The sequence below is a fragment of the Lissotriton vulgaris genome, chromosome 7 (assembly GCF_964263255.1).
Source record: "Lissotriton vulgaris chromosome 7, aLisVul1.2, whole genome shotgun sequence".
NCBI lineage: Eukaryota > Metazoa > Chordata > Amphibia > Caudata > Salamandridae > Lissotriton > Lissotriton vulgaris.
The window spans coordinates 1,773,767,414-1,773,784,188 of NC_141695.1; the positions used below are offsets into that span (position 1 = coordinate 1,773,767,414).

Sequence of the window (16,775 nt, forward strand, 5' to 3'; positions counted from 1 at the left end):
ACTGGTGTTCGAGGCTGGTGGATGGGGAGTGAGGGGGGCTAACACTGGTGTTCGAGGCTGGTGCAGGGGAGTGGGGGGCTAAACTGGTGTTCGAGGCTCATGTATGGGGAGTGAGGGGGCTAATACTGGTGTTTGAGCCTGGTGTGGGGGCTGCCTTCACTCACGATCTCTCCATCCTAAGCTCCACTCTCGACTCAAATTCAAAACTGGATGTCAACTTGAGGGAGTTCCATATTCTTGGTGCAACTCCAGTGAAAACACTGGTGTTCGAGGCTCCTGCAGAGGGATGAGGGGGCTGACAAGGGTGTTCGAGGCTCATGCAGGGGAGTGAGGGGCTGACACTGGTGTTCGAGGCTCTTGCAGGGGAGTGAGGCGGGCTGACACTGGTGTTCGAGGCTCTTGTATGGGGAGTGAGCGGGGCTAACACTGGTGTTCCAGGCTCTTGTATGGGGAGTGAGGCGGGCTGACACTGGTGTTCGAGGCTCATGCAGGGGAGTGAGAGGGCTAACACTGGGGTTTGAGGCTCGCATATGGGGCGTGAGGGGGCTGACACTGGTGTTCGAGGCTCTTGTATGGGGAGTGAGGGGGGCTGACACTGGTGTTCGAGGCTCTTGTATGGGGAGTGAGGCAGGGCTGACATTGGTGTTTGAGTCTCCTGTATGGGGAGTGAGGGGGGCTGATACTGGTGTTCGAGGCTCTTGTATGGGGAGTGAGGGGGGCTGACACAGGTGTTCGAGGCTCATGCAGGGGAGTGAGAGGGCTGACACTGGGGTTTGAGGCTCGCATATGGGGAGTGAGGGGGCTGACACTGGTGTTCGAGGCTCTTGTATGGGGAGTGAGGGGGGCTGACACTGGTGTTCGAGGCTCTTGTATGGGGAGTGAGGGGGCTGACACTGGTGTTCGAGGCTCTTGTATGGGGAGTGAGGCGGGGCTGACACTGGTGTTTGAGGCTCTTGTATGGGGAGTGAGGGGGGCTGACACTGGTGTTCGAGGCTCATGCAGGGGAGTGAGGCGGGCTGACACTGGTGTTCGAGGCTCCTGTATGGGGAGTGAGGGGGCGGATATTGGGGTTCGAGGCTCGTCTATGGGGAGTGAGGGGGCTGACACTGTTGTTCGAGGCTCGTCTATGGAGCGTGAGGGGGGCTGACACTGGTGTTCGAGGCTCGTCTATGGGGTGTGAGGGGGCTGACACTGGTGTTCGAGGCTCATGCAGGGGAGTGAGGGCGCTGACACTGGTGTTCGAGGCTCGTCTATGGGGAGTGAGGGGGCTGACACTGGTGATTGAGGCTCATGTATGAGGAGGGAGGGGGCTGACACTGGTGTTTGAGGCTCTTGCAGCAGGGTGAGGGGGCTGACACTGGTGTTTGAGGCCGGTGTATGGGGAGTGGGGGGCTGACACTGGTGTTCGAGGCTCGCGTACGGGGTTGATGGGGCTGACTGGTGTTTTAGCCTCATGCAGGTGAGGGAGGCCGACACTGGTGTTCGCGGCTCCTGCAGGGGGGTGAGGGCGCTGACACTGGTGTTCGAGGCTCATGCAGGGGGGTGTGGGGGGCTGACACTGGTGTTCAAGGCTCTTGTATGGGGAGTGACGGGGGCTGACACTGGTGTTCGAGGCTCTTGTATGGGGAGTGAGGCGGGGCTGACACTGGTGTTCGAGGCTCTTGTATGGGGGTGAGGGGGGCTGACACTGGCGTTCGAGGCTCATGCAGGGGGGTGAGGGGGCTGACACTGGTGTTCAAGGCTCTTGTATGGGGAGTGAGGGGGGCTGACCCTGGTGTTCGAGGCTCTTGTATGGGGAGTGAGGCGGGGCTGACACTGGTGTTCGAGGCTCATGCAGGGGGGTGAGGGGGCTGACACTGGTGTTCGAGGCTCATGCAGGGGAGTGAGGCGGACTGAGACTGGTTTCAATTTCCATAAGTAGCTCAGGTGGAATCTGGCCGATTTCGCCATTGGGTTGATGTGGTCTCGCATATTTAGGTTATAATCCAAGGTAATTCCCAAAGATTTGGCTGAATTCACAATGGTCGGGGAACAGTTTAAGGCTGTGATGGCTTTAATCCATGTCTGGATGTCGGGGTTGTTCTTGGGTGGGGAGAATAGAAGGAACTCAGTTTTCTTGGCATTTAGTTTTAGTTGATTTGAGGAGAGCCATGTGGCGGTCAGCTTCAGGGCTTCATTCAGGGTGAGGATCTCTGCCAGAGATGAGATTTTTATGTAGATCTGAGTGTCATCAGCGTACATATGGAAGGAGATATTTGCATTACGCAGGACTTCGGCAAGGGGTTCCAAATACAGATTGAAGAGGGTGGGGGAAAATGTTGATCCCTGAGGGACTCCCACCGTGACCACGAAGGGAGCGGACAGTTCGGCATTGACTAGAAATCTCTGAGATCGGTTATGGAGGTAGGATCTGAACCAGTCGAGGATTGTGCCTTCCAATCCCATCCTGAGTTGAAGGCGTTCGAGTAGCATCGCATGGTTGACCGTGTCGAAGGCCGATGATAAATCAAGGAGAATCAGGAGACAGGTTTTGTCTTGGCCAAGGGCTTGAAGAGTGTCATCTACGATGTGGAGCATGGTGATTTCGGTGCTGTGCCCCGGTCGGAATCCAGATTGACAGTCGTCGAGTACATGGTAGTTGTTGATGTGGTGACTTAGCTGTAATTGTATACACTTTTCCAGCACTTTACCAAGGAGCGGAATGTTGGAAATTGGTTTAAAGTTGTCTGGGGAGGCTGGGTCCAGCGACGTTTTTTTCAGAATGGGTAGGACTTGACCAGTTTTCAGCGAGGTCGGTATTGATCCCTGTCGTAGGGAGGCATTAATGATTGCAGTCCAGCTAGGAACGATGGATTTGGTAACGGTCGCGAGACAGTTTGAAGGGAGCGGGTCATTGAAGTGGTTGTTGGGGTTCAGGGAGGCCAGGATTTTTGCGACAGTGACTTCGTCATAGGATGCAAATTCGGACCAGTGGGCTAAATTCTTTGCTAAGGATCGTGGCGGCAAGGAAGGAGGAGGCAAAGGGTCAAAGTTCGGAGGGGGGGAAGGAGGCGGCCTTGAGTTCAGTATCTAAGGTTTTTATTTTGTTTGTAAAAAATGAGGAGAAAGTCTCAGAGCCTTGCACTCAAAGCCTTGCACTCCTCCTCTCCTCGCTACCTGGTGAATGAACTGAAACTCTCTGGAGGCTCTAGACCATCACGGAATGCAGAACATCTACTACTTGAACCTCCCACTTTCAAGAAGGAAAGATCGATGGCCCAATCCTTTTCAGGCAACGCAGTGAGAATCTGGAACTCACTTCCGCCTCAGCTCCGGACCACCACCTCCTCCCAGGCCTTCAAAACGGACCTCAAAGCTCTCCTCCTTCAAAGACACCTCCAAAAGTTATTCACACCCTCTCTATTATCTGAAGGAAGACCTCCATTATAGGAAATTCTGTTCTACGAGACTATAGAAGTGCCTTCCCCATGTGTTCTTGTGGTTTGAGTGTCTGCCAGTTATTGCAGTATTATACCTCTACCTGTATCTTGTACTCTTTTGTGACATGCACACGTCACTTTCCTTCTTGAAATGTATCCTTTGCTACCTCGTGTATTTTGTTTGCTCTGATACATGCACAATTGTCACTATTGCCTTATGTAACGTAACGTTTGCTCTTGTAACATGCTGACTTGTAATTTTTCCTCATGTATCATTACTGTTTCTATTGTGAAGTGCTCGGACACCTTCTGGTAAAGTCTGCGCTATATAACAACGCATAAATAAATAAATTAAAATAAATGCAGGGGAGTGAGGGCGCTGACACTGGTGTTCGAGGCTCATGCAGGGGAGTGAGGGGCTTATCTTGGTGTTCGAGGCTCCTGCTGGGGAGTGAGGTTGTTAAGCTGGTGCTCGAGGCTCATGCAGGGGAGTGAGGGGGCTGACACTGGTGTTCGAGGCTCGTGCTGGGGAGTGAGGTTGTTAAGCTGGCGCTCGAGGCTCATGCAGGGGAGTGAGGGGATGGAACTGGTGTTCGAGACTCATGCAGGGGAGTGAAGGGGCTGACACTGGGGTTCGAAGCTCATCAGGGGAGGGAGGCTGACACTGGTGTTTGAGGCTCGTGCATGGGGAGTGAGGGGGGTTCGAAGCTCATCAGGGGAGGGAGGCTGACACTGGTGTTTGAGGCTCGTGCATGGGGAGTGAGGGAGCTGGAACTGGCGTTCGAGGCTCATGCATGGGGAGTGAGGGGCTTATCTTGGTGTTCGAGGCTCGTGCTGGGGAGTGAGGTTGTTAAGCTGGTGTTCGAGGCTCATGCAGGGGAGTGAGGCGGCTTATCTTGGTGTTCGAGGCTCGTGCTGGGGAATGAGGGGATGGAACTGGTGTTCGAAGCTCATCAGGGGAGGGAGGCTGACACTGGTGTTTGAGGCTCGTGCATCGGGAGTGAGGGGCTTATGCTGGTGCTCGAGGCTTATGCAAGGGAGTGAGTGGGCTGACACTGGTGTTCGAAGCTCATGCAGGGGAGTGAGGGGGGCTGGCTCTGGTGTTCGAGGCTCATGCAGGGGAGTGAGGGGGCCGACTCTGGTGTTCGAGGCTCCCACAGAGGCGCGAGGCCCAGACAGGGACGGATTATCACACCTGGTGTTTTCCCAACAGCTGCCGCTCTCTACACACAACTCCCACATTCCTGAGTGCTCTGCCCCCGCCGGCTCTGCCCCTCCCGGCTCTGCGTCTGCCCACTTCAGGCTCAGATCTTCACCCTCAAAAGCCTCCCCTCCCCCACAGCCACGGGATCACGGGTTACGCATGGAGAAGGAATGCCTGGCACCGGATCCAAGGCAGAGAACCACACAAACAAGAAAGAGCCATGCCCAGCGCCCCCTCACCTGCCGCCTGCCACCCTACCCCAGCGGGCGGTGCCAACCTGGCATGCACCTGGTACCTTCGACAAGGCGAAGTGGGCACCACCAGGGCACTGCCATCTACAAGCCCTTCCCACCCATGCCCTCCCCGCCCCCCCCCCACAGCGCCGACCTTGCCTGCCCCTGGTACCTTTGACCGGCGCCGCTGGAGTGGGCACGACCAGGGCAGTGCCACCCAAAGCCCTTCCCACTCATGCCCCCTCCAACCCCCTTTCCTACCCCAGTGACCTTTGACAGGTGCAGCTGGAGTGGGACAGGGCCAAGTGGGGCTTAGAGTGGGTGAAGAGGACCCTTGACAACGCCCCCCCCCCCCCCCCCCGTCCTCGTCCTGTTGAGTCTTGAGTCACACCCCCGGGCACAGAAGATTCCATCAAACGTGGCTCGTGGCCCCCATCCGCCCAAGGTCCCAGTGTGACCCTCCAACCCCCGCAGCCATGCAGAGTGACGCGCGTGCTCACAAAGGTATCAAAGTCATTTAATTACTTGTTAGGGCGTCTGTAGGACAGGTCAGCATTGGTTACAGTTTCGCTCCTTTTGCCCACCTGCAGGAGCGCGTCTTCCAACTCCACAGGCCAGACATAAGTTCGGAGACATTCCTTTTATAAATCATATCTAGAGAATTAAAAACTTCTAAAGCTGTTCACAACTAACCACAGAAACGTAGAACAAGCGTCCAAATCCGTGCCGTGGGGTCTTCTTCAGGGCACAGACGGAGAGGCACAGGATGGTGGTGCCCAGGCTGGGCTAGAGTTTACCCACTCTGCATACATCGGCAAAATGTGTTAGGTTATTTTGTGTAACTTTGTTGCCCCGAGTGCACACCTCCGTAAAGCCAGTCTAGCGACATAGCAGTGAGGCCCCGGTGCGCACACAAAACGTTTCGCTGACACCAGGATGTGCTCACGCGCCTCTCGCTGGTATCTCCCTAGACTTCCTTCACACAAAGTGCACTCTCATCAAAAAGGGACATGTGACACCGGCCCACTACATTTCACTACAAATTCATAATTTTACTAAATTTTAATTCAAATGTCACAAAATTTGGGTTGAAAACCCAGCAATTTCGCACATTTCGTAGATATATTGGGGGTCCAAAGGAGGCCCTGGGTGGGATCCATGACAGATTTTGAGGAGAATCTCAGAATAAGCAAATGCAGTTGGGGGTAGATTTACAAGCCCCTTGCACCTCTTTTACGCCGCCGCGTCTCTTTTGGGATGCAGCGGCAGCGCACATCCAGCGTCATGGTGCGGGCTACTTACAACGTGACGCATCTGGGAGATGCGTCACGTTGTAAAGCCCTGCGCCTCATGTAGGCGTTCCGGCGCAGGAACGCCTCCTAAAAGAGGCTGAGTAAAATCTACAAGATTTCACTCAGTCACTTTTAAGCCCATTCTGCGTCAAAACCCTGCGCCTGCTTGAAGCAGGCGTAAGGAGTGACACAGCATGTTAGAAATAGGGCAACCCCGAGCCTTGCTGGAGCTGCTTCATGCTTGCGACGCAACTCCAGCAATGCACCGCCTTTAGGGCACAGATGCATCACACATCTGTCCATTTTTGCCGCATTGTAAATGCGGCGCATCCATGGGGGCGGAGGCGTGACGCACAATAACTGCAGGGATGTGCCAGTTATTGTAAATCCGCCCGTTATTTTAGATTCATGTTGTGTAGATTTACTGCACAACGGCATCCACAAAATCGGCCCTGGATCGAGCTGGACGAACCTTCCGTGTACGAACCACAAACTCCATCTGTAGCCCAGTGGTGGCCTCTGCGATAATTCATTATTCCCCATTTGCCCAAGAGTGAGCATTGAAACATGGTGCCTCGAAGCATCAAGCACCCAACCTCCCTCCCATCCCCACCTTCCTCCAGCTCTGGGGCTTTTCATGAAGTGCAGAAACCAGAAGGCACCTGGGGCCGGATTTAGATCTCAGCGACCGGTTACTTCGTCACAACAGAGACGGAAGTCCCGTCTGCCGAAATATGAATCCCATAGGATATAAAAAGACGTATTTTTCAGCGGGCTGGATACCCGTTACCGTTGTGACGGATCAACCCGTCCGCCGAGATCTAACACAGGCCGCCTAGTAACCTTCCCATCCAGTGTGTCCCCAAGTCCTAGCTTGATTAAAGCCCAGTATTATTCTAATAACATATAAATGAAACCAGTGTAATGACCTACACAGTGAACAGTAAAAACAGACTCAATGGTACAGAGTATATACACACCGCCCCCCTCTGCCCGGCGCCCCAAACAGACACCAGAGCGATGAGAGAGAACCTGGTCTCCACAAAATAACAGTAGTGTAAACATAAAAACAGATGAAAACCAATGAAACAAAGAGTTGCCCCACTTAGGACCACTTGGCTGTTTGGCGATAGAAAGGGGGTGACCTTTGAATTTCAAATGGGCATGCTGGCCTACAGAAAATACTGTCAAAGTCTTTGTCGCGGAGGGAGCTCAAGCCTGGGGCTGTCGCCTCCTAGCAGGAGAAGTTTTCCTCTGGGCGCTTCAGGAATCCACCTGCTTGATCCCAAATTCTTCTTCTTTGATAAAAATATATTTGCGATCAACGTCTATGAGTTGGTCATGACCCGACCTTTTTTGGTGGCTTTGTTGAAAATAAAAAAAATCAAAGTAGCACGTGACATAAGTTTCAAAGAATAATCCACAGGTTGGGTTCAGTAACGGCTCGGAACCCGCTCCCTCTTGGGTAGGGCACAGAAAGCCCCCAGAGGGCCAGGATGGAGGAGAACAGCCGAATCGAAGGAGTGCGTCAACGTGGAGAACTTGCATCAAAATGGACACCATCCTTGGGAAGAGACAAGTCCTATCGAGGGAAGAAAAAGAGAACATGAGAGCAAATCAACAGAACCTCACCCTTTCGAATGTTCTTACCACTTGGATCTGATTTACTGCGTCACAACGGTGACAGATAACCTGTCTGCCACAATTACAATCTGATAATATCCTATGGGTAGGCTTTCCTGTTTTCAGTTTCTATTTTTTGTAAATTCTGGTGGGGGGTTTTCAGTTTTTTCAATACCTTAAAAAAACAGTGGTTATCAGTGGTTACACATTTTTGTGCCATTAAAAACAACAGGTTAGGTGTTTTTCCAGCAACTATGGAATTTTAATTACATTTAAATTATTGCTTGCTTTCTGCATATGTATATATAGCGTGTGCACAGGGTTTATGAGGTCCAAATACATTTTTACTGCACCAGAATGGACTACAGTTAGTAGCATCCTTCATTAACTCTGAAGATTGTAACGATGCTTTCAGCATTCCGTCTTGCAAGTGGCAAGGATCTCTCACAGGGAGGCACTTCAGCTTAGGTATCGCTTTTGACAGACCATCGTACAGCTTTTTCACAGATACTAGATGAATTACTGCAAATTCAAACAATATCACTCAAATCTTTATTGAACTTGGTAGGAATTTTTTTTTTAGCAGCATTCCAAGTGACACTGCGTTCCATGTTTACCAAACGCCTGGTGTCATGTTTTCACCACTATCTCAGAGGCTTTCCGACAACATTCTTTTCACATATACCTGTCAATACACCTTGCATTGAATGTTTAAAGCCTGGGGTGTTTGGCAATTGACTTACAATCAATACTGACTCACTAGAAAAGGGGCTGATGTATCAAAGGGTTCCACCCGTTCTCTGTCTGTAGGTAAATATGATGGTACATATTAGGAAAGATTCTTATGAAACCAGCTATTTTCCCCATCATTGAAATCAAATGTAACCAAAATATCAAATATGATTTTGATATTTCCCGATTCTCTACAGTTTATAAAATAACTGAATAAACTTTAAAAGTGCTTCTAAACACTGCATCTTTAGATCAAAGACCACAACACTGAAACAAGAAGAAGGAAAAAGAGACAATATATTAGTGTCATCCCTAAACAACAAAACTCAAGCAGAATAATGTCAGGCCAGTCTTTTTTGATGCTACCTTCCGTCAAGAAGAAATAAAAAAAAAGGTCTCTTTCACTCATCTTTTCCTTTCTTTGAATGGCACTTAGTTTGTGGTTGCAAAGGTGTTTTTTCAGTGTTTCTATGTTTACTCCGGTGATGGCTATTTTCCTTTCGGTGGCGTTTTATTAGTTATTATAGGTTTAAACCTAAAACCAGATAGCCTGCCTATGGGATTTATATTACGGGGGACGGTTTATCTGGCATCACCGTCACGGAGTTACCCATACGCTGAGATGTAACTCAGGCCCTCAGACTCTCTGTTGTAACATTAGGAACCTTCTGCTTTACTTCACACGTTTTCAGAAAGATGGCATCAAGATCCCAGCAAATACCGTATGACCAAGGAACAGAAGAGTTCTCTCGGGCTGGGTCGAACCTCTACAGAGTTGGCTTCACTGAGCCGTTGTGAAGCAGCTGCACTAGTGCACACAGAGCCTGCAAACTCCACGCAGCACACACTGCAGCAGCAGTGATCGCGCCAGCGGGAGAACCCTTATTCCAAGTGTAATGTGTTAGTGACTGAATGGGGAGCATCGGAGAAATGAACACCACAGTAATCCTGGCAGCGACTAGCTCTTGGACTAAATGTGACAACAGGGCAACACTCCCTTGGGCACCCTGTGTTAGGCAATGTTCCTACAGCACCTGAAGCAATGTTCTCCGGAGTGCAATAATGTAAGATAGTACCTCTTACAATTTAAATAATTGCTAGTTTTCTAATCTAACAGGTTTAGTAATCCAGTCCTGTGAACATTAGAGGACAGAAGGACTAATTAAGAATGACCTCCAGTGTTGGGGACTTTTGTTGAACTACCCAGAGACTTGTGGACGATTATCACCGGATGACAGAGTAATTAACATCACTGGTTATCACCCTCTTTTTTGTATTAAATCCTATCAGGGCATTCAATAATACATAAGAAGGTTAGGATAGCTCTAGGTAGCTTTCATTATTTGGTTTCTATACCTCTGATTGATGTGGAGCGCAAACAAGAATATATATAAAAAGAAAAAAAACTTGCTCCCACTTAAATACCTCTCACGCCTTGTGTTTGTAGCATAGAAAGGGGAACCCAATATATATCCATGCCCCTGGTTTACAATAAAATCCAAAGTCTTTTCTTTATTCTTGTCAATTAATTTAGTAGTGTGTTCCTAATTAGCGGAGTAGGCTGAAATAAACACATGTAAATTAACCATTTAAAACGTTTGAACTGCAGGACACAAGTGGCATGGGCTGTTACCTAGTCTCCCATGGGGCGCCCGCCTCCCCCGGATGACAGCAGCCCCCTCTGTTCATTCCTTTTGTCCGTCTTCATCTCCACCACAATCTCATTGGTGTTGGTGTCCTTGTGGGTCCTAGAGAGAGGTCAAGAGAGAGGTTGCAGGTTAGATGTACAGGGTATTTCATGAGCTGAAAGATGATTGACAGATACAACCAGGGGCTCTTCTTAAAATGATAATAAAACTCACATCTGATCATGGAGAACAGACAAGCTCACCTAGAAGACCAGTTTAATGGACAGAGGAGCGCACCCCAGCAACACACTCAGAAGGCCAAAGCCACCCAAGGCAGAAGACCAGCTTCACCCACACAAGGAAGACCAGCTCTACCCACCCAAGGCAGAAGACCAGCTCTACCCACACAAGGAAGACCAGCTCTATCCACACAAGGAAGACCAGCTCTATCCACACAAGGAAGACCAGCTTCACCCACACAAGGAAGACCAGCTTCACCCACACAAGGAAGACTAGCTCTACCCACACAAGGAAGACCAGCTCTACCCACACAAGGAAGACCAGCTCTACACAGACCAGCTCTATCCACACAAGGAAGACCAGCTTCACCCACACAAGGAAGACCAGCTCTACCCACACAAGGAAGACCAGCTCTACCCACACAAGGAAGACCAGCTCCACCCACACAAGGAAGACCAGCTCTACCCACACAAGAAAGACCAGCTCTACCCACACAAGGAAGACCAGCTCTACCCACCCAAGGAAGACCAGCTCTACCCACCCAAGGAAGACCAGCTCTACCCACCCAAGGAAGACCAGCTCTACCCACACAAGGAAGACCAGCTCTACCCACACAAGGAAGACCAGCTCTATCCACACAAGGAAGACCAGCTCTACCCAGACCAGCTCTATCCACACAAGGAAGACCAGCTCTATCCACACAAGGAAGACCAGCTCTACACAGACCAGCTCTATCCACACAAGGAAGACCAGCTCTACACAGACCAGCTCCACCCACACAAGGAAGACCAGCTCTATCCACACAAGGAAGACCAGCTCTATCCACACAAGGAAGACCAGCTCTATCCACACAAGGAAGACCAGCTCTATCCACACAAGGAAGATAAGCTCTATCCACACAAGGAGGACAAGCTCTATCCACACAAGGAGGACCAGCTCTACCCACACAAGGAAGACCAGCTCTATCCACACAAGGAAGACCAGCTCTATCCACACAAGGAAGACCAGCTCCACCCAAACAAAGAAGACCAGCTCTATCCACACAAGGAAGACCAGCTCCATCCACACAAGGAAGACCAGCTCTATCCACACAAGGAAGACCAGCTCTATCCACACAAGGAAGACCAGCTCTATCCACACAAGGAAGCCCAGCTCCACCCACACAAGGAAGACCAGCTCTACCCACACAAAGAAGACCAGCTCTATCCACACAAGGAAGACCAGCTCTACCCACACAAGGAAGACCAGCTCCACCCACACAAGAAAGACCAGCTCTACCCACACAAAGAAGACCAGCTCTATCCACACAAGGAAGACCAGCTCTACCCACACAAGGAAGACCAGCTCTACCCAGACCAGCTCTATCCACACAAGGAAGACCAGCTCTACCCACACAAGGAAGACCAGCTCTACCCACACAAGGAAGACCAGCTCCACCCACACAAGGAAGACCAGCTCTATCCACACAAGGAAGACCAGCTCTACCCAGACCAGCTCTATCCACACAAGGAAGACCAGCTCTACCCACACAAGGAAGACCAGCTCTACCCACACAAAGAAGACCAGCTCTACCCACACAAAGAAGACCAGCTCTATCCACACAAGGAAGACCAGCTCTACCCAGACCAGCTCTATCCACACAAGGAAGACCAGCTCTATCCACACAAGGAAGACCAGCTCTACCCAGACCAGCTCTATCCACACAAGGAAGACCAGCTCTACCCACACAAGGAAGACCAGCTCTATCCACACAAGGAAGACCAGCTCTACCCAGACCAGCTCTATCCACACAAGGAAGACCAGCTCTATCCACACAAGGAAGACCAGCTCCACCCACACAAGGAAGCCCAGCTCTATCCACACAAGGAAGACCAGCTCTATCCACACAAGGAAGACCAGCTCTACCCACACAAGGAAGACCAGCTCTACCCACACAAGGAAGACCAGCTCTATCCACACAAGGAAGACCAGCTCTACCCAGACCAGCTCTATCCACACAAGGAAGACTAGCTCTACCCACACAAGGAAGACCAGCTCTACCCAGACCAGCTCTATCCACACAAGGAAGACCAGCTCTACCCACACAAGGAAGACCAGCTCTATCCACACAAGGAAGACCAGCTCTATCCACACAAGGAAGACCAGCTCTATCCACACAAGGAAGACCAGCTCTATCCACACAAGGAAGCCCAGCTCCACCCACACAAGGAAGACCAGCTCTACCCACACAAAGAAGACCAGCTCTATCCACACAAGGAAGACCAGCTCTACCCACACAAGGAAGACCAGCTCCACCCACACAAGAAAGACCAGCTCTACCCACACAAAGAAGACCAGCTCTATCCACACAAGGAAGACCAGCTCTACCCAGACCAGCTCTATCCACACAAGGAAGACCAGCTCTACCCAGACCAGCTCTATCCACACAAGGAAGACCAGCTCTACCCACACAAGGAAGACCAGCTCTATCCACACAAGGAAGACCAGCTCTATCCACACAAGGAAGACCAGCTCTATCCACACAAGGAAGACCAGCTCTATCCACACAAGGAAGACCAGCTCTATCCACACAAGGAAGACCAGCTCCACCCACACAAGGAAGACCAGCTCTACCCACACAAAGAAGACCAGCTCTATCCACACAAGGAAGACCAGCTCTACCCACACAAGGAAGACCAGCTCCACCCACACAAGAAAGACCAGCTCTACCCACACAAAGAAGACCAGCTCTATCCACACAAGGAAGACCAGCTCTACCCAGACCAGCTCTATCCACACAAGGAAGACCAGCTCTACCCACACAAGGAAGACCAGCTCTATCCACACAAGGAAGACCAGCTCTACCCAGACCAGCTCTATCCACACAAGGAAGACCAGCTCTACCCACACAAGGAAGACCAGCTCTACCCACACAAAGAAGACCAGCTCTACCCACACAAAGAAGACCAGCTCTATCCACATAAGGAAGACCAGCTCTACCCAGACCAGCTCTATCCACACAAGGAAGACCAGCTCTATCCACACAAGGAAGACCAGCTCTACCCACACAAGGAAGCCCAGCTCTATCCACACAAGGAAGACCAGCTCTACCCAGACCAGCTCTATCCACACAAGGAAGACCAGCTCTACCCACACAAGGAAGCCCAGCTCTATCCACACAAGGAAGACCAGCTCTACCCAGACCAGCTCTATCCACACAAGGAAGACCAGCTCTACCCACACAAGGAAGACCAGCTCTATCCACACAAGGAAGACCAGCTCTATCCACACAAGGAAGACCAGCTCTACCCACACAAGGAAGACCAGCTCTATCCACACAAGGAAGACCAGCTCTACCCAGACCAGCTCTATCCACACAAGGAAGACCAGCTCTATCCACACAAGGAAGACCAGCTCTACCCAGACCAGCTCTATCCACACAAGGAAGACCAGCTCTACCCACACAAGGAAGACCAGCTCTATCCACACAAGGAAGACCAGCTCTATCCACACAAGGAAGACCAGCTCTATCCACACAAGGAAGCCCAGCTCTACCCAGACCAGCTCTATCCACACAAGGAAGACCAGCTCTACCCACACAAGGAAGACCAGCTCTATCCACACAAGGAAGCCCAGCTCTACCCAGACCAGCTCTATCCACACAAGGAAGACCAGCTCTATCCACACAAGGAAGACCAGCTCTATCAACACAAGGAAGACCAGCTCTATCCACACAAGGAAGACCAGCTCTACCCAGACCAGCTCTATCCACACAAGGAAGACCAGCTCTACCCACACAAGGAAGACCAGCTCTACCCACACAAGGAAGACCAGCTCTATCCACACAAGGAAGACCAGCTCTATCCACACAAGGAAGCCCAGCTCCACCCACACAAGGAAGACCAGCTCTACCCACACAAAGAAGACCAGCTCTATCCACACAAGGAAGACCAGCTCTACCCAGACCAGCTCTATCCACACAAGGAAGACCAGCTCTACCCACACAAGGAAGACCAGCTCTACCCACACAAGAAAGACCAGCTCTACCCACACAAAGAAGACCAGCTCTATCCACACAAGGAAGACCAGCTCTACCCAGACCAGCTCTATCCACACAAGGAAGACCAGCTCTACCCACACAAGGAAGACCAGCTCTATCCACACAAGGAAGACCAGCTCTACCCAGACCAGCTCTATCCACACAAGGAAGACCAGCTCTATCCACACAAGGAAGACCAGCTCTATCCACACAAGGAAGACCAGCTCTACCCAGACAAGGAAGACCAGCTCTATCCACACAAGGAAGACCAGCTCTACCCAGACCAGCTCTATCCACACAAGGAAGACCAGCTCTACCCAGACAAGGAAGACCAGCTCTATCCACACAAGGAAGACCAGCTCTACCCACACAAGGAAGACCAGCTCTACCCACACAAGAAAGACCAGCTCTACCCACACAAAGAAGACCAGCTCTATCCACACAAGGAAGACCAGCTCTATCCACACAAGGAAGACCAGCTCTACCCAGACCAGCTCTATCCACACAAGGAAGACCAGCTCTACCCACACAAGGAAGACCAGCTCTATCCACACAAGGAAGACCAGCTCTATCCACACAAGGAAGACCAGCTCTACCCACACAAGGAAGACCAGCTCTACCCACACAAGGAAGACCAGCTCTATCCACACAAGGAAGACCAGCTCTACCCAGACAAGGAAGACCAGCTCTATCCACACAAGGAAGACCAGCTCTACCCAGACAAGGAAGACCAGCTCTATCCACACAAGGAAGACCAGCTCTACCCAGACCAGCTCTATCCACACAAGGAAGACCAGCTCTACCCAGACAAGGAAGACCAGCTCTATCCACACAAGGAAGACCAGCTCTACCCAGACCAGCTCTATCCACACAAGGAAGACCAGCTCTATCCACACAAGGAAGACCAGCTCTACCCAGACCAGCTCTATCCACACAAGGAAGACCAGCTCTACCCAGACCAGCTCTATCCACACAAGGAAGACCAGCTCTACCCACACAAGGAAGACCAGCTCTATCCACACAAGGAAGACCAGCTCTATCCACACAAGGAAGACCAGCTCTATCCACACAAGGAAGACCAGCTCTACCCAGACCAGCTCTATCCACACAAGGAAGACCAGCTCTACCCAGACAAGGAAGACCAGCTCTACCCACACAAGGAAGACCAGCTCTATCCACACAAGGAAGACCAGCTCTATCCACACAAGGAAGACCAGCTCTATCCACACAAGGAAGACCAGCTCTATCCACACAAGGAAGCCCAGCTCCACCCACACAAGGAAGACCAGCTCTACCCACACAAAGAAGACCAGCTCTATCCACACAAGGAAGACCAGCTCTACCCACACAAGGAAGACCAGCTCCACCCACACAAGAAAGACCAGCTCTACCCACACAAAGAAGACCAGCTCTATCCACACAAGGAAGACCAGCTCTACCCACACAAGGAAGACCAGCTCTACCCAGACCAGCTCTATCCACACAAGGAAGACCAGCTCTACCCACACAAGGAAGACCAGCTCTACCCACACAAGGAAGACCAGCTCCACCCACACAAGGAAGACCAGCTCTATCCACACAAGGAAGACCAGCTCTACCCAGACCAGCTCTATCCACACAAGGAAGACCAGCTCTACCCACACAAGGAAGACCAGCTCTACCCACACAAAGAAGACCAGCTCTACCCACACAAAGAAGACCAGCTCTATCCACACAAGGAAGACCAGCTCTACCCAGACCAGCTCTATCCACACAAGGAAGACCAGCTCTATCCACACAAGGAAGACCAGCTCTACCCAGACCAGCTCTATCCACACAAGGAAGACCAGCTCTACCCACACAAGGAAGACCAGCTCTATCCACACAAGGAAGACCAGCTCTACCCAGACCAGCTCTATCCACACAAGGAAGACCAGCTCTATCCACACAAGGAAGACCAGCTCCACCCACACAAGGAAGCCCAGCTCTATCCACACAAGGAAGACCAGCTCTATCCACACAAGGAAGACCAGCTCTACCCACACAAGGAAGACCAGCTCTACCCACACAAGGAAGACCAGCTCTATCCACACAAGGAAGACCAGCTCTACCCAGACCAGCTCTATCCACACAAGGAAGACTAGCTCTACCCACACAAGGAAGACCAGCTCTACCCAGACCAGCTCTATCCACACAAGGAAGACCAGCTCTACCCACACAAGGAAGACCAGCTCTATCCACACAAGGAAGACCAGCTCTATCCACACAAGGAAGACCAGCTCTATCCACACAAGGAAGACCAGCTCTATCCACACAAGGAAGCCCAGCTCCACCCACACAAGGAAGACCAGCTCTACCCACACAAAGAAGACCAGCTCTATCCACACAAGGAAGACCAGCTCTACCC

General features: G+C 51.3%; 1 protein-coding gene across 2 annotated transcripts in view; it reads right to left on the bottom strand.

Annotated features, from left to right (window-relative positions):
- Positions 1-5,352: 5,352 nt before the first annotated feature.
- Positions 5,353-16,775, bottom strand: part of BCAM (basal cell adhesion molecule (Lutheran blood group)) — a 261,260-nt gene continuing 249,837 nt past the window's right edge. For both annotated transcript variants that reach the window (XM_086933147.1, XM_086933146.1), the window contains 2 exons: positions 10,137-10,251; positions 5,353-7,730 (listed from right to left, as the gene is read on the bottom strand). In XM_086933147.1, the coding sequence (XP_086789273.1) occupies positions 10,137-10,251 (115 nt within the window). In that variant the 3' untranslated portion in view covers positions 5,353-7,730. The remainder of the gene's footprint in view (positions 7,731-10,136; positions 10,252-16,775) is intronic.